A 25,634-nucleotide genomic window follows, 5' to 3' on the forward strand; every position below is an offset into this window, starting at 1 on the left:
CACTCAGACTCACACTCAGACTCACACTCAGACTCACACTCAGACTCACACTCAGACTCACACTCAGACTCACACGCACACTTACACTCACACGCACACTCACACGCACACGCAGACTCACACTCAGACTCACACTCAGACTCACACTCACACTCAGACTCACACGCACACTTACACGCACACTCAGACTCACACTCAGACTCACACTCAGACTCACACTCACACTCACTCACACTCAGACTCAGACTCAGACTCAGACTCAGACTCACACTCAGACTCACACTCAGACTCACACTCACACTCAGAATCACACTCAGACTCACACTCAGACTCACACGCACACTTACACGCACACTCACACTCAGACTCACACTCAGACTCACACTCAGACTCACACTCAGACTCACACTCAGACTCACACTCAGACTCACACGCACACTCAGACTCACACTCAGACTCAGACTCACACTCACACTCAGACTCAGACTCACACTCAGACTCACACTCAGACTCACACTCACACTCAGACTCACACTCAGACTCACTTTCAGACTCACTTTCAGACTCACACTCACACGCACACTCACACTCAGACTCACACGCACACTTACACGCACACTCAGACTCACACTCAGACTCACACGCACACTCACACTCAGACTCAGACTCACACGCACACTTACACTCACACTCAGACTCACACTCAGACTCACACTCAGACTCACACTCAGACTCACACTCAGACTCACACTCAGACTCAGACTCACACTCACACTCAGACTCACACTCAGACTCAGACTCACACTCAGACTCACACTCAGACTCAGACTCACACTCACAATCACACTCACAATCACACTCACAATCACACTCAGACTCACACTCACTCACACTCAGACTCAGACTCAGACTCACACTCAGACTCACACTCAGACTCACACTCACAATCACACTCACAATCACACTCAGACTCACACGCACACTTACACGCACACTCAGACTCACACTCAGACTCACACTCAGACTCACACTCAGACTCACACTCAGACTCACACGCACACTCACACGCACACGCACACTCAGACTCACACTCACACGCACACTCACACGCACACTCACACGCACACTCACACGCACACTCACACGCACACGCACACTCACACTCAGACTCACACGCACACTCAGACTCACACTCACACTCAGAATCACACTCAGACTCACACTCAGACTCACACGCACACTTACACGCACACTCACACGCACACTCACACTCAGACTCACACTCAGACTCACACTCAGACTCACACTCAGACTCACACTCAGACTCACACTCAGACTCACACTCAGACTCACACTCAGACTCACACTCAGACTCACACTCAGACTCACACGCACACTCAGACTCACACTCACATGCACACTCACATGCACACTCAGACTCACACTCAGACTCACACTCAGACTCACACGCACACTCACACTCACACTCACACGCACACTCACACGCACACTCACACGCACACTCACACTCACACTCAGACTCACACTCAGACTCACACTCAGACTCACACTCACACTCAGACTCACACTCACTCAGACTCAGACTCAGACTCAGACTCAGACTCAGACTCAGACTCAGACTCAGACTCAGACTCAGACTCACACTCACGCACACTCAGACTCACACTCAGACTCACACTCACTCACACTCAGACTCACACTCAGACTCACACTCAGACTCAGACTCAGACTCAGACTCACACTCACGCACACTCAGACTCACACTCAGACTCACACGCACACGCACATTCACACGCACACGCACACTCACACGCACACTCACACTCACACGCACACTCACACGCACACTCAGACACACTCAGACTCACACTCAGACTCAGACTCACACGCACACTCACACGCACACTCACACGCACACTCACACTCACACGCACACTCAGACTCAGACTCACAGGCACACTCAGACTCAGACTCACACGCACACTCATACTCACACTCAGACTTACACTCAGACTCACACGCACACTCACACTCACACGCACACTCACACTCACACGCACACTCACACGCACACTCACACGATGGAGCACGATGGGGAGTGCGCAGCATGGGGGATGGAGCACGATGGGGAATGCGCAGCATCGGGGATGGAGCACGATGGGGAATGCACAGCATGGGGGATGGAGCACGATGGGGAATGCGCAGCATGGAGGATGGAGCACAATGGGGAGTGGGGATGGAGCACGATGGGGGGTGCGCAGCATGGGGGATGGAGCACGATGGGGGGTGCGCAGCATGGGGGATGGAGCACGATGGGGGGTGGACCACGATGGGGGTGCACACCTTCCCCCAAAACACACACACACACTGCCACACACGCATTGCACAACACACCACACACACACTGGGAACCACAAACACCGCCCTACACAGTCACCCACACACACAGACAATGCCGCAGACACACAACACCCAACACACAAACACCGCGGCACACACAAATATATGCACATACCGCACAACACACACATTGCACAAAACATACCTCCCCCCAAAACACACACACACATACACAAACCGCGCAACACACATACACACAACGATACAGACACACAGCGCTCCACAAATAACGACACACAACACAACACACAAACAACACCGCTCTCACCCCCCGCTACACCCAGACAACACCCAGAACATGTACAGCCCCTACACAAACACTTGGTAACTACACACAACAACATCTATATATATAACAAAAATCATACATTAACTACACAATTCTAGAATACCCGATGCGTAGAATCGGGCCACCTTCTAGTATATATATATACACATACATACATACATACATATATATACATACACATATATATACTAGCTGTACTACCCGGCTTCGCCCGGGTTAATAACTTAACAAAAAAGAGAATTTTGTTACTTACCGTAAATTCTTTTTCTTATAGTTCCGTATTGGGAGACCCAGACCATGGGTGTTTAGCTTCTGCCTCCGGAGGACACACAAAGTACAACACTTAAAAGTGTAGCTCTTCCCTCTGAGCTTATACACCCCCTGGTAGCCAGTCCTAGCCAGTTTAGTGCAAAAGCTGAAGGAGAATAGCCACCCACAAGTAGAACCGAGTAAGAACCGGAACAACCGGAGACTCTGTCCATGACAGCAGCCGGTGATAAACACACGGAACAAGAAAATTGCCAACAGGCAACAGGGAGGGAGCTGGGTCTCCCAATATGGAACTATAAGAAAAAGAATTTACGGTAAGTAACAAAATTCTCTTTTTCTTTATCGTTCCTTTGGGAGACCCAGACCATGGGACGTTCCAAAGCTGTCCCTGGGTGGGAATAAACAGAAAAAACTAAGAAGTAGGCGGAGCCTAACTTCACAAGTGGGCGACAGCCGCCTGAAGGATGCGTCTGCCCAAGCTCGCATCTGCCGAAGCATGAGCATGCACTTGGTAGTGCTTCGAAAAGGTATGCAGGCTAGTCCAAGTGGCAGCCTGACAGACTTGTTGAGCCGTAGCCTGGTGCCTGAAAGCCCAAGAGGCACCAACAGCTCTGGTCGAGTGTGCTTTGATCCCCGGCAGGGGAGGCACCTGAGTACTCTGGTAGGCGTCCGAAATGGTCGATCTAATCCAACGGGCCAAGGTCGGCTTAGAAGCAGAGAGACCCTTGCGCCGCCCTGTGGTTAGCACAAAAAGAGAGGTGCACCGCCTAAGCGCAGCGGTGCGAAACACATAGATCCGGAGAGCACGCACCAGATCCAGAGTATGCAGCGCTTTCTCAAAGCGATGAACAGGGGCCGGACAGAAGGAAGGCAAGGAAATATCCTGGTTAAGGTGGAAGGGAGAGACCACCTTAGGAAGAAAGTCCGGGGTCGGACGGAGAACTACCTTGTCTTGGTGAAAAACCAAAAAAGGTGACTCCGAGGAGAGCGCAGCCAAATCAGAGACTCTCCTGAGAGAAGTTATGGCAACTAGAAAGGCCACCTTTTGAGAAAGACGATACAAAGAAACCTCCCTAAGGGGCTCGAAAGGGGGTTTCTGCAATACCGTGAGGACCAAGTTAAGGTCCCAGGGATCCAAGGGCCGCCGATAAGGCGGAATGATGTGAGACGCACCTTGCATGAAGGTGCGGACCTGAGCCAGCCGGGCGAGACGCCGCTGGAACAGCACTGATAGAGCTGAGACTTGTCCCTTGAGAGAGTTGAGGGACAGTCCTAGCTGCAGACCGGACTGTAAAAAAGACAGAAGGGTCGGCAACGAGAATGGCCAAGGAGAATGGCCGGAAGAGCGACACCAGGACAGGAAATTTTTCCAAGTCCTGTGATAGATCTTGACGGAGGAAGAATTACGGGCCTGAGTCATAGTGGAGATGACTTCAGGAGGAATACCAGAAGCCGTCAAAATCCAGGACTCAAGAGCCACGCCGTCAATTTGAGTGCCGCAGAATTCAGGCGGAAAAACGGACCTTGCGAGAGCAGGTCTGGACGGTCCGGAAGATGCCACGGCATCTCCACGGACAGTTGGAGCAGGTCCGGATACCAAGCTCGCCTGGGCCAGTCCAGTGCAATGAGGATGACTCGATGGCCCTCCATTCTGATCTTGCGCAGGACTCTGGGCAAGAGAGCTAGAGGGGGAAACACGTAGGACAGACGAAACTGGGACCAGTCTTGAACCAGAGCGTCCGCGGCGAAGGCCTGAGGATCGTGGGAGCGAGCCACGTAAACCGGAACCTTGTTGTTGTGACGGGATGCCATTAGGTCCACGTCCGGAGTGCCCCACTTGCGGCAGATTCACTGAAACACTGCCGGGTGCAGGGACCACTCGCCACCGTCCACGGATTGACGGCTGAGATAATCTGCCTCCCAGTTTTCTACGCCAGGGATGTGGACTGCGGATATGGTGGACTTGGAGTCCTCCGCCCATTGAAGAATGCGTTAGACCTCCAACATTGCCAGGCGGCTGCGTGTCCCGCCTTGGTGATTGATGTAGGCAACCGCTGTCGCGTTGTCTGACTGGACTCGAATGTGCCTGCCCGCCAACAGGTGGTGAAAGGCTAGGAGAGCTAGAAGCACAGCTCTGGTTTCCAGCACATTGATTGAAAGGGCTGACTCGGACGGAGTCCAAGTGCCCTGTGCTCTGTGGTGGAGATGTACCGCTCCCCAGCCGGATAGGCTGGCATTCGTGGTGAGAATCACCCAGGACGGAGTCAGGAAGGAGCGCCCTTGGGATAGGGAGAGGGGTCGAAGCCACCACTGAAGAGAGCTCCTGGTCCGAGGCGACAGAGCCACTAACCTCTGTAAGGAGGAAGGCCGCTTGTCCCAACAGCGGAGAATGTCCAGCTGCAGAGGACGCAGATGGAACTGGGCAAAGGGAACCACCTCCATGGACGCCACCATTTGACCCAGCACCTGCATCAGACGCCTGAGGGTATAACGGCGGGGCCTCAGCAGAGAGCGCACCGCTAGTTGGAGTGACTGCTGTTTGATTAAGGGCAACTTCACAAGTGCCGGCAAAGTCTCGAACTGCATCCCTAGGTACGTGAGACTCTGGGTCGGAGTCAGAGTGGATTTGGGAAGATTGACAATCCACCCGAATTGGGCTAGGGTGGCGAGAGTGAGCGAAACACTCCGCTGACAGTCTGCGCTGGATGTACCCTTGACCAGAAGGTCGTCCAGATAAGGAAGCACTGCTAACCCCTGGAGGTGCAGGACCGCAATCACTGCCGCCATGACCTTGGTGAATACCTGAGGGGCCGTGGTTAACCCGAAGGGGAAAGCCACGAATTGGAAATGATCCTCTCCTATCGCAAAACGTAACCAACGCTGATGTGACACTGCGATTGGCACATGCAGATAGGCGTCTCTGATGTCGATGGACGCCAGGAAATCCCCTTGGGTCATAGAGGCAATGACTGATCGCAGAGACTCCATGCGAAAATGCCGCACCCGGACATGCTTGTTGAGAAGCTTGAGATCCAGGATGGGCCGGAAGGTACCGTCCTTTTTGGAACTAGGAAGAGATTTGAGTAAAAACCTCTGAACCGTTCCTGAGCGGGAACTGGGACAATCACTCAGTTTGCCTGCAAGGACGCCATGGCCTGCGAGAAGGCGGCGGCCTTGGAGCAGTGGGGAGTTGAGAGAAAAAATCTGTTTGGAGGGCTGGAAGAGAATTCTATCATGTAGCCGTGAGATATGATGTCTCTCACCCACTGATCGGAGACTTGCTTTAACCAAGCGTCGCCAAAGTGGGAGAGCCTGCCACCGACTAAGGACGTGGCTGGAGCGGGCCGAGAGTCATGAGGAAGCTGCCTTAGTGGCAGAACCTCCTGCGGTCTTCTGCGGACGCACTTTTGGGCGCCAGTTGGATTTCTGATCCTTGGCTGAGTTAGCGGACGAGGCGGAAGGCTTAGAGGATGACCAGTTGGAGGAACGAAAGGAACGAAACCTCGATTGATTCCTACCCTGGGCGGGTTTCCTGGTCTTGGTTTGTGGCATGGAAGTACTCTTCCCGCCAGTAGCTTCTTTAATGATTTCATCCAGCTGTTCACCAAACAGCCGTGAACCAGCAAAAGGGAGCCCAGCAAGAAACTTCTTGGAAGAAGCATCTGCCTTCCACTCTCGAAGCCACAAAATCCTGCGGATAACAAGAGAATTGGCTGAAGCCACCGCAGTGCGGTGAGCAGCCTCTAGCATGACAGACATGGCATAAGATGAAAAAGCTGAAGCCTGAGCAGTTAAGGTAACCATCTCAGGCATAGATTCCTTGGTGAGGGAATGCATCTCCTCTAGAGAAGCAGAGATGGCTTTGAGAGCCCACACTGCTGCAAAAGTCGGGGAAAACGCGGCCCCCGCAGCTTCATACACAGATTTGGCCAGAAGGTCAATCTGACGGTCAGTGGAATCCTTAAGTGAGGTGCCGTCAGCCACCGACACAACGGTCCGGGCTGAGAACCTAGACACCGGGGGGTCTACCTTTGGCGAGTGAGATCACTCCTTGACCACCTCAGGTGGAAATAGAAACCGGTCATCAGAACCACGCTTTGGACAGCGTTTGTCAGGGCAGGCCCTGGGTTTGGTCACAGCGGTCTGAAAACTGGAGTGGTTAAAGAACACACTCTTTACTCTCTTAGGCGAGGTAAACTGATGTTTTTCTGCCAGAGAGGGTTGCTCCTCTGACACTGGCGGATTGAGATCCAGAACAGAATTAATAGAAGCAATCAAATCACTAAGATCTGAGTCACCCTCAGAGAAATCGATGGGATACATGGCCTCCGAGCCCCCAGTGAGGGCATCCTCCTCATCTTGAGAGTCAGCTCTTGAGACAGAGCCGTGGGATGGGGAGGGGGAGGAAACCCTGCGCCTTCTCTTAGAAGGACGGGGTCTGGGATCAGATGATGAATCCTCCGTGAGCTCCGATGGACGGAGGTCAGAGGATAGGAGTCCTCTGTCAAGAGTATTAGAGGCACCCTGTGAGGGGGGCTGATGCATATTCATCAAAGTCCTGGACAAAAGCCCCATGGACTCAGCAAATGACTGGGATATGGACCTAGAAAAGGACTCTACCCAGGCCGGGGGTACAATCACAGGTGCAGCAGCAGCCTGAGAGACCACTGGGGGTGAGACTCCAGGCTGTGGCACCGCCAAGTTAGAGCAGACATCACAATGTGGATAGGTGCTCGGCTCAGGCAGCAGGAGCTTACATGCAGTGCATGCAGAATAAAGCTTTGGAGCCTTGCTCCTTGTGTGAGACATGCTGCTGGAGTGGGGGCTTTGCAGAGAATGAACCCCAGGGAGAATATACAGAGGTCCACAACCGGAGACCGGCTGTGGCTTACCAGACCGCTGAGCGCGGTGTTGTGTGCCCTCCAGATCCCGAAGCCCGGTCCCCCAGTCGCAGCACCTCAGCAGAGATGCAGAATGCAGGATGTCCCAGAGCAGAGTGAACTCTGCCTGAGAAATGACTAGGCGGCGTTCCTATAAAAGAGCGGGAACTGGAGGGCTATAGAGACCTGCAGGGAAGGAGGGACGCCCCAGCAGTGGGGAGTGTCCCTCCCCTGTGTAGAACGGCCGCCGGGAGGAGCCGAACCTGTCCCTCTGCATGAGTGACATGCGAGGGCAGGAAAATGAAACTAGGCCTCCGGCGAAGCCGGGGCCTAAATTTAAGCGGCGAGGCCGACAAGCAGGCACCATCGGCGCGGTTCTCAGGCAAAAGGTAGAGAACCCGCCGGAAAAGTTAAAACAATCACATACAGCATACTCTCCCCTTACAATAAAGAACCGGGACCCCCAACATAAACGTCTCAGGTACTTAGCTGCTGAGAAGCAGGGCCATGTCCCTGGGGATGAGTGCTCCGGTCCAGCAGAATCCTCAAGGGGCTGTGGATGGAGACCGGACTCCTGCCAGGCATGGAGACCGTGTTAGCTCCCACTTCAAGCCAGAGCCCAGAAGGGATGGTGAAGGAGCGCGGCATGTAAGGCTGCAGCCTTGTAAATCGACCTTAACAACACCGCCGACACAGTGGGGCGAGAAGAGACATGCCGGGAGTCCAGACATGGACCCGCTTTTCTTCAAACTCTTTCCGAAAGTCAAACAAATCAGATGAGAATGTATGTGTGGATGTATGCCTCCTGACACAAAGCAATAAACTGGCTAGGACTGGCTACCAGGGGGTGTATAAGCTCAGAGGGAGGAGCTACACTTTGAAGTGTAGTACTTTGTGTGTCCTCCGGAGGCAGAAGCTAAACACCCATGGTCTGGGTCTCCCAAAGGAACGATAAAGAAATAGAATGTATTAACAAAAATGTATTCTGCACACAAAAACCACAAAACAAATAGATATAAATGTAATTATTAAAAGGCAAAAACTAAGCTAATAGAAGCATTTCACAACATATATTTCAACACCACAGATATTCCACACAGATTTAACTAAATTGGCCAAGTAATGTGCTCAGTCTGTCTCTTTCCCCGTCTGTCTGTCTGTCTCTTTCCCCGTCTGTCTGTCTGTCTCTTTCCCCGTCTTTCTGTCTGTCTCTTTCCCCGTCTGTCTGTCTGTCTCTCTGTCTGTCTGTCTGTCTGTCTCTCTGTCTGTCTGTCTGTCTCTCTGTCTGTCTCTCTGTCTCTCTGTCTCTCTGTCTGTCTCTCTGTCTGTCTGTCTCTCTGTCTGTCTCTCTGTCTCTATCCATCTCCCCACCGACATCTATTACCTCACATATAAGCTTCTTATACTATGAATGTATTTTGTTCCTATAGCAACCAATCACAGCTCCTACTAATAACCTGTAGTTCCAAGCTCCATTTACTTTAATGGAGGCATGTTTTTGGAGAGTAACTGTAAAGCGCGGGGTTAAATTTTCCTGTCAAAACATAGTCTATGATGTTCCCTGGGTCACATGAAGTGTCTGTGCAAAATTTCGTGATTGTAAATGTGACGGTGCGGATACACTTTTTGTTTCACTTCTTCTTCATTATTTAGATAGGGGCAAAATTGATTGGTAAATTGGAACACGCGGGGCTAAAATTTCAGCTCACAACATAGGCTATGACGCTCTCGGGGTCCAGACGTGTGAGTGTGCAAAATTTTGTGGCTGTAGCTGCGACGGTGCAGATGCCAATCCCGGACATACACACACACACACACACACACATATATACATACACACATTCAGCTTTATATATTAGAGGCTTCGCCCGGGTTAATAACTGCTGTTAACAAAATAGAATGTATTAACATTCCCGGGATGCAATGTATAAATAGAATATATTAACACCCGGGATAGTAGCTGTCTCTGTTTCTCTCCCATTCTCTGTCTGCCTCCCCCTCTGTATATATCTTTCTGTCTCTCTCTCTATCTTTGTCTGTCTCTTTCCCTGTCTCTCTATCTTTGTCTGTCTGTCTCTGACTGTTTCTGTCTCTTTCTCAGTCTGTCTCAATCTCTTTCCTTGTCTATCTCTGTCACTTTCCCTGTCTCTTTCCCTGTCTGTCTCTTTCCCTCTCTTTCTCTGTCTGTATCTTTCCTTCTCTTTCCCTGTCTGTCTCTTTGTCTGTGTCTGTCTCTTTACCTGTCTGTGTCTGTCTCTTAACCTGTCTCTCTCTTTCCCTGTCTGTTTCTTTCCCTGTCAGTCTGTCTCTTTGTCTGTGTCTGTCTCTTTGTGTCTGTCTCTTACCCTGTCTATGTCTGTTTCTTAGCCTGTCTGTGTCTGCCTCTTTCCCTGGCTGCATTGTGACACACCAACATTCCATATAAGGGCGTGGCTGCACATTCTTCTAAAGTTCTAGCTGCACTGTGGCTCCCAGCTCCATTCGCTTTAATGGAGGCAGGTTTTTTGGCGAATAACTAAAGCGTGGGGTTAAAATTTCCCCTCGAAACATAGCCTATGATGCTCTCGGGGTCCAGACGTGTGAGTGTGCAAAATTTTGTGGCTGTAGCTGCGACGGTGCAGATGCCAATCCCGGACATACACACACACACACACACACACACACACACACACATTCAGCTTTATATATTAGATTAACAAAAATGTATTCTGCACAGAAAAACCACAAAACAAATAAGATAGAAATGTAATTATTAAATTGTTGCCTATATTAACCAATCAGAGCTCAGATTAATTAACTGTAGCAAAATAGAAGCTAAGCTGTGATTGGTTGTTATTGGCAGCCTGATAAATCTCCAGGCAACAGAAAGCCCTCCCCCGACAGTATATATTAGCTCACACATACACATATAGACAGGTCATGTGACTGACAGCTGCCATATTTCCTATGTGGTACATTTGTTGTTCTTGTAGTTTGGCTGCTTATTAATCAGATTTTTATTTTTGAAGGATAATACCAGACGTGTGTGTGTTTAGGGCGATTATGTGGAGAGGTTGGTGTGTGTGTGGTGAGATGTGTGCTGAGGGTGGTATATGTGTTCAAGCACGTGGTAGTGTGTGGCGCATTTTGTGTGTGTGTTCATATCCCCGAGTATGGTGAGTATCCCATGTCGGGGCCCCACCTTAGCAACTGTACGGTATATACTCTTTGGCGCCATCGCTCTCATTCTTTAAGTCCCCCTTGTTCACATCTGGCAGCTGTCAATTTGCACCCAACACTTTTCGTTTCACTTTTTCCCCATTATGTAGATAGGGGCAAAATTGATTGGTAAATTGGAACGCGCGGGGTTAAAATTTCGCCTCACAACATAGCACCCAGCGCTGCCCGGGATAGTAACTGTCTCTCTGTTTCTCTCCCCTTCTCTGTCTCTCTTTGTCTGTCTATTTCCCTGTCTGTCTCTGTCTCTTTCTCCGTCTGTCTCAATCTCTTTCCCTGTCTGTCTATCTATCTCTGTCACTTTCCCTGTCTGTCTCTTTCCCTCTCTTTCCCTGTCTCTTTCCCTGTCAGTCTGTTTCTTTGTCTTTGTCTGTCTCTTTGTGTCTGTTTCTTACCCTGTCTGTGTCTGTCTCTTTCCCTGGCTGCTTTGTGACACGCCAACATTCCATATAAGGGCGTGGCTGCGCATTCTTCTGAAGTTCTGGTTGCACAGTGGCTCCCAGCTCAATTCGCTTTAATGGAGGCAGGTTTTTTGGTGAATAAATATATATATATATTTAAATAAATAATCACACATACATACATATATTCTTTCATACATACCTATGTCACCTATATCTATCACTGTGTACATTTTATTTATCTCAGTGGTTAGCATTGCAGTCTTGCAGCACTGGAGTCCTGGGATTAAATCCTACCAAGGACAACATCTGCAAGGAATTTGTATGTTCTACCTGACTTTGTGTGGGTTTCCTCCCACGCTCCCAAGACATACTGATAGGGAATTTAGATTGAGCCTCAATGGACAGTGATGATCACATCTGTAAAGCGCTGTGAAATTAATAGCGCTTTATAAGTTAGTAAAATAAAGAAAAAAAATATTTTTTTCCAATGGTTTCCATGTTCTTTTATCCTTCACCAGAATCTCATTTGTTGACCTTGTCGTGTGCAGCTCCTACACAGCACACTTTATAAATATATTTCTATGTGCTGGTTTTTCACATTGAAGGTAAGCTGAAAGTGTTAAGGCCCCGTTACACGCAACAACATCACTGAGATGTCGTTGGGGGTCACGGAATTCGTGACGCACATCCATTCTCGTTAGCGATGTTGTTGCGTGTGACACGTACGAACGACCGCTAACGATCACAAATACTCACCTAATCGTTGATGGTTGACACGTCGTTCAAATCCCAAATATCGATGATGGTGCTGGACGGAAGTTGTTCGTCGTTCCTGAGGCAGCACACATCGCTACGTGTGACACCCCAGGAACGACAAACAACATCGTACCTGTGTCCTCCGGCAACAAGGTAGGCGTCACATTCCTGCGGCTGCACTCCACCCCTCCACTTCAATTGGACGGCTGCCGTGTGACGTCGCTGTGACGCCACACAAACCGCCCCCTTAGAAAACAGGCAGTTCCCCGGCCACAGCGACATTGTTAGGCAGGTAAGTATGTATGACGGGGACTAGAGATATTGTGCGCCATGAGCAGCGATTTGCCCGTGACGCACAAACGACGGTGGCGGGTGCTTTCAGGAGCGACATCGCCAGAGATGTCGCTGCATGTAAAGCCCTCTTTATAATCAGAGCCAAGAAAATCATTAAACACAAAAGGACAAAATCTGCTTGGCATTCTCTCCATATTTGTATGGGCGTCCTCAGGTTACTTTAATTGCATCCCACACTCCAAATGTAAAGGTCGGGAAAACTACAAGATTTAAGAAAAAGTACCTTTTAGAAGTCGTAGTTTAAACATTGCAGGTTACTGGCATTAGGAAGGGGTGCGGCCACTGCACTAAAAACATGGCACCCGGGTCACATGGGTGTGAAGTGCAGCTACAGTCACCGCTCAGTTCAAAGAGGGCAGCACTTCTCAGAACGAGGCTCAATAGGATTCAAGGGTCGCCATGGAACATTACACCACTGGATTATGTCATAACTTTGAGGATTTTTTTTTAATTAATAAATTGGTGAACAAGGGAGTATGGAGAGTCTTTATTCACCATTATGTCAAAACTTAGAGGATTTAAAAAAATAAATAAATAAAAAAAAATAATAATTGCAGCGATACCAAGTTTATATCGGGGTTTTTATGTTTGGCTACTATCACTCACTAAAACAACACATTAAAACAAGTTTTTGCATTAACATATTTTGAAATCTACCATTTTTTGTTTTTCGATTGATAGACTCATGTGAAGGCTTGTTTTTCTTTTTGAGGGATGAGGTGCCATTTTTATTTATACCATTTTCAGGCACATAAAAAAATGGGGGTTTTTTTTACCAGTTTTTGGGAGGCAGACTGAACAAAAAAATACCAAATCAGAAATGGTTTTGTTTTTGTTTTTTTTTGTTTTTTTAAGGTCGTCCACCATTTGGTAAAAGTGATAACACGGCTTTATTCCTCGGGTCAGTACGATGACAGGGATAGTACAGTTATATGGGGTTTTATTTTGTGTTTCACCTCTTTCACACAAAAAACAATTTTCTACAAAAAAAAAAAAAAATGATTTTGCATCACTATATTCTGATAGTTTTAGCTTTTTCTTTTCTGCTAATGGAGCTGTATGGCAACACTTTTTGCGGGACAAAATAACCTTTTCAGGCATACTATATCTATTTATATTTAACTTTTTGATTGTATTTCATTGCACTTTTTTCCAGCGGTTTGATGAAAAAGCCTAATTTTTGCCAGGTTTTTCAGTGATCACTGAAAGGGTTAACTAGTGAGACAAATTTATAAATCGGATCATTCCAGACACCAAATGTGTACTTTTTTGTATATTTTTACATAAATATACCTGTCTATTGGTAAAAATATTTGTTTTTTTTGTTTAAAAAAAAAAAACAAAAAAAAAAAAACACTTTACTGCGTTCCTCTTTGGGACATTAATCTTTATCAGTCTGATAGCTGGTGAAATGCATTGCCATGCACATGTGATCAGATCAGCAGACATGTGCGGGGAATACCGCGGGCTTGCCACCAGAGACCGCAGTAACCAGAGGTACCAGTCCGTCCTTGGTCGTAAAGAGGTTAAAATTCGGCACCATCCTTGCCATGGGCGGCGCTTGCACAGATCGATCTGGTCGTAGCCTTCAGTAAAATGACAACGCACGGACAATGCCTCCATTTTACTGAAGCCCGCAACCAGATCAATCTGCAGAAGCGCTGCACATGGCTGAGAACAGCACGGCACAGAATTTTAAACAGCATGAAGATACTTACACTCGAGGCAGCTGAGGGGCCATGGCAGAGCTGAAGATCCTACCCACAATCCTGTCCCAATGCAGAAACAGTTCACTGCACCAAAACTTCTAATGGTGATTAAAGTATAACCAGGCTGCAGATTTCTACATCGAAGGTCCCTATTAAATCAGCAGTACAGGGCCTTTATGTCCATACCTTTAGTTTATTGTATCTGATCCTGATGACATGTTCTCTTTAAATTATTTTGTAAAGAAACCATGAGGTATGCTAATGACTACGAATGGTATACATACATAGAGACCATAATGAATACCCACATAAGTAATAACCATATATTATTTCATAATAAGTCCCATATCCAATGGGATACTATATAATATGTTATTTAATGTGGGTTATCTGAACCATCAGGAACAATCGCAGTATCAAGGGAGAAAAAACAAGGAAAAAGCGATCAAGCAGTCCATTAATTGTGCAAAAATATTTTATTGATCAAGTGAATGTAAAAACACCATAAAACATCATAAGCATCCGGACACATCTTTGACCATAATAGATCAAACTTGTGGCATATATAGGAAGGAAAACCTGCCAAATACAGCAGATGGATATGGATGTGCATTAACTAGGATTGGTAGTTAACCATTAGATCGACCAGACTACTCATACTAACAATTATAGCAAGGGTACCTAAATCCAGCTTAAACCATAAGCATGACCAAGATAGTAGGTCGCCGTACAGAGGCAGGATATCAATTACCTGATTAATCTTTGCAGATAAAAAAGACGCAAAAATGTGTCCGGATGCACAGGACGCCCTACACGTGTTTCGGCACACGCCTTCGTCTGCATTAACCCTATATTGGTTGCCCTGCTCGTGCAATAATTATTATAGACCGCTTTTGTTTGCCTAAAGATAGTATCATGCCATAACCTCCTCTTTTTTGGCTGGCTGTCCAATTTAATGGTGACTGCATATAATAAATAATTTAATCTATATGTATGACCCTATTTGGTCTTGCAGCCCAATTTTGATTGGACAGTTCTTTGGTTTCTTTGGCGGTGCAGTTCTGGGTGCATATTGCTAATCCCTGCCTAACCGTCCCTGTATACACTAGCAAAGATAAAGAGATCTTTAGAAAAAGTATTTCTAAAGATCTTTTATCGTATACTAATGAGTGCAGGGACTAGTCCCCTGGGCGTTAGTTCCCCGGTTAATCGCCCCTATTAGCATGTTAGTACGCCCCTGTGTGCGAGCTATCATGCTAATTAATACGCAGCGTTTGAGCATGATCTCACTCACCTCTCCGCTGCCGTCGCGTCCAACGCTGGATTTCGGCTCAGTGCGCATGACCCCAGAGTTTGGGTCATGCGCACTACTTCAGTTTAAAGCCTGGACGCGTACACCCGGCTTCATAGTGCCCATGACCGAAACTCCAAGGTCATGCACACTGAGCCAAAATCCAGCGTCGGGTGGCGATGGCAACGGAGAGGTGAGAGATCATGCTCTGACGCTGCACAGTCATTAGCATGTTAGCACACCCACGGGGACGTACTAACACGTTAAGGGGGCCGACTACCCAGGGGAACTAATGCCCAGGGGACTAGTCCCCACACTCATTAGCATACGATAAAAGATCTTTAGAAATAGTTTATCTAAAGATCTCTTCATCTATGCTAGTGTATACAGGGACGGTTAGGCAGGGATTAGTAATATGAACTTAGAACTGCTCATGGTTCTGGGTGCATATTATACCTGAAAGGTTCCCTTTAAAGTGAATCTGTCACTAGGTTTTTCCACCTAATCTGAGAGCAGCGTAATGTAGGGGCATAGATCCAGATTCTAAGCCCCTACGTGATGTGTCACTTACTGGGCTGCTGCTTCGTGTACTGTAGTTTTGAATTGATAAAATCACTATTTAATGAGCAGTAGATTATCAGAAGACTACTTGGCGTGCTGCCCAGGAGATATGGTATGATCAGACCATGTCCCTGTATGATCAGAAGCAGCCATTACACAGTACATTGCAGGGACACACATATAAGATCTCAGCACAGGAACATTTTTATTTAATCATATCCACTTGTGGAACTGATGTCAATTCCAAGATCCATTGATTAAAATGTACACTGTTTATGGGAAGTCCCCTTTAACGAATCAGGAGCCTCTGACTCCAACACTCCCTGATCACAAATGGCATGAACAATCCTGATTTTCATGAATCGGGACCATAGTATTATCAAACAATGTGACTTTTTAGTTATGTTACAGATAAGAATCGCAGAGGGACGGCACTATTAGTGAAACTTTTGTATCTATATAAGAAGAGACAAATGCATTAGTATATCTGGTAAGTTATAACCTGTACATAATGTGCACACAGATACCAGATGAGCAGACTACACGCATGATTTTCTATATCAGAAAGAAGAAACCAAGCAATATTTACATAACTGGGAAAACCCAGAGCCATACAGTATGTAAGATATCCATATTCATTAGTAGCACTGTATTTATATACGTCTGCATAAATCACCTTTATTGATCACCTCTTATTTTAAAATATTGCTTATAATGTGCATGTAGAGTTGTGTAAACCTATGTTAGAAGAAAATCAAATGTGGATTGTAGGACTCATATATTCCTCTATGGATCTCAAACACAAAATCCTGGGGTATGATTGGGTAAAATGGTAAGCATGGTGGCTCAGTGGTTAGCAATGTAGTCTTCCAGTGTTGGGGTCCTGGGTTCAAATCCCACCATGGACAACTTCGGGTTCTCCGGTTTTCTCCCACATTCCAAAAACATACTGATATGGAATTTAGATTGTGAGCCCCAATGGGGACAGTATTGCCAGTGTATGTAAAGCGCTGAGAAATTTATAGCCTATATAAATGAATAATTATTATTTTTTATTATTATTATAAAATATCACCTTATACTTTAAATATCCCTTGTGCAGTCACAATAAACAAACATCTATACATTACAAAACCACTGTAAACGCTACCCATTGTAGTAAATAGAAAAAAGGGAGAAATGTCCCCAATGCAGCTTTGAGATACCGGGGGTCCTTTTCTCTGTTACATTAAGATGCTTGTCGAGGAAAACATCTTTTAAACCAATGCATGCATCTGTCAGATGTCATTTACAAGGACAAAACCTGACAACTTTGTGATTCCTCTTTTGTTGTGGCTTGTCATGCACGCTTTGCGTACTTCAAAAGACCAGAAGCAATCAAAAGAGGGAGTGAGTGGAATACAGTATACTTAACCGCTATTGAAAAGGAAAATTATTTCAAGCATTTTTTTTTGTAGTCTTTTATGGGCTTAAATATGAATATATTACAGTTATCTTATAAATTATTCAGACCACAGGGAGAAATTGGGAGAATGTGTGTATGCCAAATCATAAAGGAAAATTGTCAAAAATAGGAGAAAAATATATAAATTTAGTAGTAACGAAGCAAATACAATAAATGTAAAGAAAAATAATTAATACACCTACAACATGTTGCAATTTTATGTCCCTTACCAAAATACAAAGAGTTGTTGTCTTAATTCAGATCATGCTTTCACCATAGCTGTAAAAATAAGCCTAATTCTTAGATATCTGGACGTTCCCCAGTAATAAGGAGTATTGTAGGGTCTGACCCGGAGTCATAAGGTGTTTTGTGGCAGTGTAACCCTGACTACTTTATATTGTCTCTATTAGAATACAACACTTCAGCAGTCTGGTATTGCTGGGACACATGCCGTATTCACGAGGAGTCAGATCCAGAGTACAGCAATGTGCAGGAGGCATAGTCACCCTCATATTTATTTTACACCTAATCAAGGAAATTTTCAAGGTGTTTTTCTTGACTTAGGGGTACTTTGCATGCTGCGACATTGCTACTGCGATATCGTCGGGGTCACATCGAAAGTGACGCACATCCGGCGCTAGTAACGACGTCGCAACGTGTAAAGCCTAGATGTGCCGATAAACGATCGCAAAAGCGTCGTAAATCGGTGATCTGTGTAGTGTCGGACATTTTCATAATGTCGCACCAATAGGAGATATGATGTTGCTCCTCGTTCCTGCGGCAGCACACATCGCTGTATATGAAGCCGCAGGAGCGAGGAACATCTCCTACCTGCCTCCAGCGGCTATGCGGAAGGAAGGAGGTGGGTGGGATATCTCATGTGCGACGGGGGGGGGGGGGGGGGGTACTATCGAGCTCGGCATCGCAAGCATCGGCTAGCGATGTAGCAGCTTGCAAAGTACCCCTTAGTCACCTTCTTCCAAAAACCTGTCTACAGCTTGTGTGTGGTATTGCAGCTTTGCTACATTAAAGGGAATGAATGTGTCGAGATTTTTTTTGCATTAATTATCTAGATAATTATTTTTAGTGCAAACTTACATGTACTGTTTTAACATGTACCGTATTTTTAAGACGCACCAGATAATAAGAAGCACCCCAAATTTATACGAAAAAAAGGTAAAAAAAAAAAAATATGGGGTCTGTTTTATAGTCTATCTTACTGCTGTGTTGGGGCTGCAGGCGCTGCTCTGTGCGGCTCTGTTCTGAGCTAGCACTGCTCTGCTCTGTGCGGCTCTGTTCTGTGCTAGCGCTGCTCTGCTCTGTGTGGCTCAGATCTGCGTTGGCCCGTGACTCACTGTCCGCCATACAGAGCAGCGCTGCCGGCCGCTGTACAGAGCAGCCACCGCCCGCCGTACAGAGCCACACAAAGCAGCACAGCATTGCCCCTGCCTCCTGTGATCCCCTCTGCACCACCCCCAGTATGCTACATTCGGATTTTAAGACGCACCCCTCATTTTCCTTCCAAATTTTTGGGAGGAAAAGAGTGTCTTATAATCCGAAAAATATGGTACTTTATTATTATTTATTCGGCAGCCGCTGGGGGCTGCTATTTTTATTTGCTGTTGTGTATCTAAGCAGGACACTTATACGCAAATAAAACCCCTGGGCAACGGAAACCACGGTCGGTGTTCGACCACATGTCCTACACTGTGGCTGCCTCCAGCTGTAAGCTGGGGACACCCCCTAAGATATCCAGTTCTCAGCTGTGGGAGCAGTTGGGCGCCATTTTATTGTAGCCCAGAGTAGTGCTCTATACTAGAATTTCCCAGTCACTGCTCACAGTGTTCTGCAGTGAGTGGTGACAGTCAGGAGAGCAACAGGAACAGGGTGGAGACAGCACATACAGGATGGGCAGTGACTGTGACAGGAGCTGCGGGGTGGTAGCAGTGAGTACAGGTCAGGCAGCCTGGCATTGAAGAGGTTACCTCCGCAGGGCAGCTCTCCTGTACTCTGCTCCTACTCCACAAACTGCTGGAAGATGAAAGCGGAAACATTTTTAGTCCCTCTGTAGCAAGACCAGTGGGGGAAATTAGACCGTGTCATTACATGTCTCACAAAGCGGAATTACTGCTCTAAACTATTGTGGTAGCTGAAGATAGGCGAGTCAGCAAAATCGTATAAACTTGATTTTTTAAAACTTAAAATCACAATTTTTTAAATTTTTATCTCATAAATAAATAGTACACAAGAAAATGAGCAACTTTGCACTATAATATATCTTATCAGACAAATCTGCTTCTTTCTCTGCCAGAATTGGTCATTATGAAAATTCTCCATTCTGGGGTAAAATCTGTATTCAGTGAAGACTTTCCCATCACTGAGAGAGGAGATGGCGGCTGTTACTGATGAGATCTATGCAGCTAGAGGAAAAGAGTTGGAGTCTGCTTCTAGCTCCTCCTTCCTCCCATCATCATAGAATCTCATCACTCACAACTGCCATCTTTGCCATCTCCTATCTCATTTCCACAAAGGAGAAATGCGTTGTTGCCTGCTTAAATTTGATCAATGTGATACAGAGGAGGAAATGCATGCCCCCAGAGAACAACTAGGAAGCTCAGTAGCTCAGTGATTAGCATTGTTGCTTTGACATGCTGATAGGGAATCTAGATTGTGAGCCCCAATGGGGATAGTGATGATTATATCTGTAAAGTGCTGTGGAATTATTATTAATATACTTGCATAAAAATAATGTCCTATCCTTTTATAACTACACTATCTAACTGCTATTCTATTTTTTTCTCTACTTGCTTTTTCTGTCACCTCCCTGAAACAAAGAGTCATCAGCGACACTCGTTTCAGGGGGTGGGCTAGTCCCTGTGCACAATGACAGCGTACTTCCTATTGCCGCATCAGATCAGCAGTAACAAGCCGGCAGCAGAGCAGAGTCAGAATACCTGCCATGCAAAGACCAGTGTCACACCCGCAAGTGATATTACTGGTTTCTGAACATGGGGTATTGTGGCACCACTCTATTGTCGGCTTGTGACTGTTGATCTGGGCTGGCAACACAGGGCGTCCTTATGCACATCGCACAGCGCACAGGGACTAGACCAGCCCTTGAAATGAGTGTCACTGATGACGCTTTGTTTCAGCGAGTGGGCAGAAGCTAAGGCAGTGACCACAAAGTTTTGCCCCTTGATGACGCTTTGTTTGAACATCCCAGCATGCATTGGGATTCTTAAAGAGTCACCAAAGAACAAGGGGAAAAAAATAGAATAGCAGTTAGTGTAGATAGAGGAGGGTACGGAATATTTAATATAAGTATATTAGACAATAGTTTATATTATGGCAAATAGGGGTTTAGAAAGAAAATGATTGTCTTTGGACTACCCTTATAAATTATAACCTAAACTTTACCAGCTAATATCTTTGCAGTGGAGATAAAAAAAAAGGATAAAAAGCTACATTCCTGCAGCCCTTATTCCATACTATGGCCAATTTAACATGCTCAAACTGGTGAACAGGGCCGGCGTCAGCACCCGGCAAACCCGGGCAAATGCCGGGGCCCTGGAGAGCCGGGGGGCCCACTCGGCCTCGTCAGTCCTGCTGTCCCTTGGCCGGGGCCCACTCGCCTTTACAGTTCTGCTGCCCCGGGCTGAGTTTCGGGGACCGCAGTCCTCGGCAGCAATCTGCAGCGCCGTCCCTTTAAGGCGCGCAGACATCCTGGTTTGAACTTCATCTGTGGGCGGAGCTACCGCCTGCTCAGTCCCACAAATGAAGGAGGCAAGCTTCTGTCCGGCGCTGTGTGGGCCCCCTCTCCACCGTGACCTAAGCGGGCAAGTGCCCTCCCCGCCTCCCGATTATGGGCCCCGGTGAGCTGCTTCTACCCCCTGGATGTATGCCCTGCCAATCCCCCCCCACCCCTCCCCGGTGGCGCGTGAGCTGGCCCCCGCAGGGCCGCGTGTGCAGGCTCCGCAGGGCCGAGAGTGCGGGCCCCGCAGAGCCACGGGTGTGTGGGTGCGGGCCCCGTAGAGCCGCGGGTGCGGGCCCCGCAGAGCAGCAGAGTTGTGTGTGTTTGTCTGTATGTAGCAGAGTTGTGTGTGTTTGGCTGTCTGTATGTAGCAGAGTTGTGTGTGTTTGGCTGTCTGTATGTAGCAGAGTTGTGTGTGTTTGTCTGTATGCAGCAGAGTTGTGTGTGTTTGTCTGTATGCAGCAGAGTTGTGTGTTTGTATGTAGCAGAGTTGTGTGTTTGTATGTAGCAGAGTTGTGTGTTTGTATGTAGCAGAGTTGTGTGTGTTTGTAAGTGTATATGACTGTATAGATTTGTCTGTTTATATGTATTTTTGTGAGTTTGTCTTTAAATATGTATATGTACGTGTTCGTATCGGTGTCTGTGTGTGGATGGGTCCCACTGGGACTCTTCCGCCCGGGGCCCACAAAAACCTGGAGCCGGGCCTGCTGGTGAAAGGCCCACTTTAAAGACTTGAGCACACAGTGTGACTGTGGGGCTGGTTATCGCACCTTTCTCTTCAGGCTTATGAGTTATGATCCCCTAATCATATTTGTTGTACTTATTAGTGCAGCAGGTTGTTAATTACATAATTGATACATCATTTCAAACTGATAACCCTATTACAAAAAATCTCTCTGCAGATTTTCGGGAGAAGACTCTACAAAGTGCTCTTTGCACCTGCTGCAGTTTCTTGCCAGTTGGAAGCGGCCCAGATATTTAGATTTATACCTGGGAAACAGCCTCATAGAATTCAATCATGTTGATGTTTATCTAATAACATTTTATATTAGGTTATTCACCTTTAACAACTTGTGAAACATTAAATTATGTAAAATGTTAATACAGTTAATTTACGGATCCAACCACTAAGGAGAGCAATAAAAGCTGTAATTTATAATATTAGTGCTGGATTTATGTACAATATTAGAATATGCAGTAAGTCTTTTTTTAACTGCTTTAGTTAAGGAATATGACATAACAGCAGGAATGTTTTTCCTGTTGATAGTATATAAAATAAGCATTACATCCAATAAGTATTATGCAATAAATACGTATCGCACTTGAGACTTTTGGAACCAAGCGCTAAGCATGTAAAATAAGCAGCTTTAGTGAAGAACAAACAAAAATGACCTTTTGTCGCTTGCAATGTCACCCCAAATAATGATTACGGTAGTGCCTTATACCCCCACTACTCAGGCCTCTAGATCCAATACGCAAACACTTACAAAGGTTCTTGCTTTTAGCCGTTCTTCCTCCGTGGCAGCCTTCTCCCGCAGCACCGCTCTTGTAAGCTGTTCAGTAGAGGCAGTTCGTTCCCTCTCCAGAGCTTTTCCCATTTCTTCTTGCACCAATTTGCCATGTTCTAATCTGGGAGGAAAAAAAAAAAGTTAAAATAATAGAAACTCGGGCAACACTTCTGCATTTTTTACCCACTTGTGGTTTTTTTTTGGCTTACATATACGGACATATATATATATATATATGTTCTGATCATACAACAGCTCCTGGGCATGGGAGGACACAAAAGACTATGCTGATATTACAGCAAGGGATCATACCTGATTCTCTTTGTGAGGTAAAACATTTCAGTGCCAGGTGTTAAACAATGTTTTACCTCAAAGAAAGAATCAGTTGCGATCCCGTGCTGTAATGTCTTTATACTCTTGTGCGGCCTCCCTGGTCAGGAGATATAGTATGATCGGACCATGTATTTGTACGGTCAGACACAGCCATTACACAGTACATAGCAGGGAAAGATTTAAAAATGTATTTATATTTTTAAAATCAAATCCAATTTTGGAGCTTATTATTATTATTCCAAACCTATTGATTAACATTAACTTTGGTAGTGGGAAAACTCCTTTAATGGGGCAGTGGTATGCACTGCAGTCTTGCAGCCCTGCGGTCCGGGTTTCAAATCCCACCATGGACACCATCTGCAAGGAGTTTGTATGTTCTCCCTGTGTTTGCGTGGGTTTCCTCTGTGTTCTTCAGTTTCCTCCCTTGTTACAATAAGGCTGGGGCCACACGGGGCACTACTGCAATGCTCGCATGACACTGCTGGCAGCACAGCAGGAGCCGAGTTTCATGCTAGTATCCCTGCGTCTGAGGTCCGACTGTGCGTGCGGACCTCAGCTGAGGGGGCGGGCCGGCTTCGCACTGAGGAGGGGAGGGAGGGATTTCTCTCCCTCTCTCCTCCGTTGCCGGCTATTGTGATTCTCGCCCTGCACTCGCGGTACACCAGTGTACCGCGAGTGCAGTGCGATTTTTCTCTCGCCCCATTCACTTGAATGGGTGCGAGAGAAAAGAGTCTCGCATAACACCCGCAGCATGCTGCAATTGTTTTCTCGGTCCAATTAGGGCTGAGAAAATAATCGCTCATGTGCACTGACACACAGGCTAATAGTGGTCCGAGTGGAATGCGCTGTTTTATCGCACTCCACTCGCACCGATTTTCATGCCGTGTGGCTTAGGCCTAAGTGTTACAATACAGCAGAGCTGCAGCAAATGTGTTTGTCTTACACTGGTAACTCCCCTTTTATTAAAAAATAATCTCTGGAGGCAGATTTCCGTGCAGATCAGTCTCAGTCCACCCCCCGAAACAGCTCATTTACATATAAGAAAAACATGGAATTATCTGGAGTGAGACAACGGATCACATATCAAGGTATCGTTATATTCAGCTTCCTAGGACCTACATGATATTATAGACAACTTGGGGGGGGGGGGGTTGATCTTACTGCTAGATGTCCTTTAAAACCTAAATGTAACCAAGTAAAAGGGGCCTTTACTATAAGAGCTGGTCAGTAACTAGTGACTTTAACCCCACTTTCCGTTTTTTTTTTTTTATTTTGCTCCCCTTCTTCGAGAGCCGTAACTTTTTTATTTTTCCGTCAATCTTGCCATATAAGGGCTTGTTTTTTGCGGGACAAGTTGTGCTTTTAAAAGAAACCATAAGTTTTACCATATAGTCACTGGAAAATGGCAAAAAAAATTCCAAGTGTGGAAAAACTGCAAAAAAAGTGTGATCGCACAATAGTTTTTGTGATATTTTATTCACCATGTTCACTATATGGTAAAACTGATGTATCTATGTGATGCCTGAGGTCGGTGCCAGTTTGTAGACACCAAACATGTATAGGTTTACTTGTATCTAAGGGGTTAAAAAAATTCACAAGCTTGTCCAATAAAAGTGACCTACGTTTTGCGCCATTTTACGAAACCCGTAGCGTTCTCATTTTTTGGGATCTATGGTTCAGTGATGGCTTGTTTTTTGCATCTCGAGCTGATGTTTCTAATGGAATCTTTTTTTGTACAGATGCTACGTTTTGATCGCCTGTTATTGCATTTTGCGCAAAACGTGCAGCGACCAAAAAACGTAATTTTGTCTTTTGGAATTTTTTTGCCGCTACGCCGTTTACCAATCAGATTAATTAATTTGACATTTTGATAGATCGGGCCATTCTGAACGCAGCGATACCAAATATGTGTATATTTTTTGTTTTTTTTAACCCTTTAATTTTCGATGGGGTGAAAGGGAGGTGATTTGAACTTTTAGGTTTTTGGTTTTTTTTTTATTTTAAAACTTTTTTTTTACTTTTTTTTTTCTATTTTACTAGTCCCCCTAGGGGGCTATATGGATCAACAATCCGATCGCTCTGCCCTATCTGTAGATCTCAGCTACAGAGCTGAGAACTGCAGATACGCTGCTTTACTCTCACTGCCGGAAGTATGCCGGGACTGAGAGAAAGTGACTCATGTTAGCTACAGGTGTCATCACATAACACGGTGCTACCATGGCAACCACCAAAAGTCACATGATCACGCACGTGACTTCCAGTGGGGGCGGCGGTAAGTGAAAGTACTGGCCGCGCGCATATACATCTCGCTGCCAGACTTTGGCAGTGAGATGTAAGGGGTTAAAAGTTGCAGGTGGAAGCGATTCCACTTGTAACGTCCAGGCGCACATGTCAGCTGTTAAAAACAGCTGATATGTGCGCGGATCGCCGTGGCCTGCCCACGGAAG

General features: G+C 46.4%; 1 protein-coding gene across 1 annotated transcript in view; it reads right to left on the minus strand.

Annotated features, from left to right (window-relative positions):
- Nucleotides 1–25,634, minus strand: part of CHCHD3 (coiled-coil-helix-coiled-coil-helix domain containing 3) — a 258,007-nt gene that overhangs the window by 149,718 nt on the left and 82,655 nt on the right. Inside the window, exon 4 of the mRNA XM_075345348.1 lies at nt 22,834–22,975. Within this exon, the coding sequence (XP_075201463.1) occupies nt 22,834–22,975 (142 nt within the window). The remainder of the gene's footprint in view (nt 1–22,833; nt 22,976–25,634) is intronic.

The sequence above is a fragment of the Anomaloglossus baeobatrachus genome, chromosome 4, assembly GCF_048569485.1.
Source record: "Anomaloglossus baeobatrachus isolate aAnoBae1 chromosome 4, aAnoBae1.hap1, whole genome shotgun sequence".
NCBI lineage: Eukaryota > Metazoa > Chordata > Amphibia > Anura > Aromobatidae > Anomaloglossus > Anomaloglossus baeobatrachus.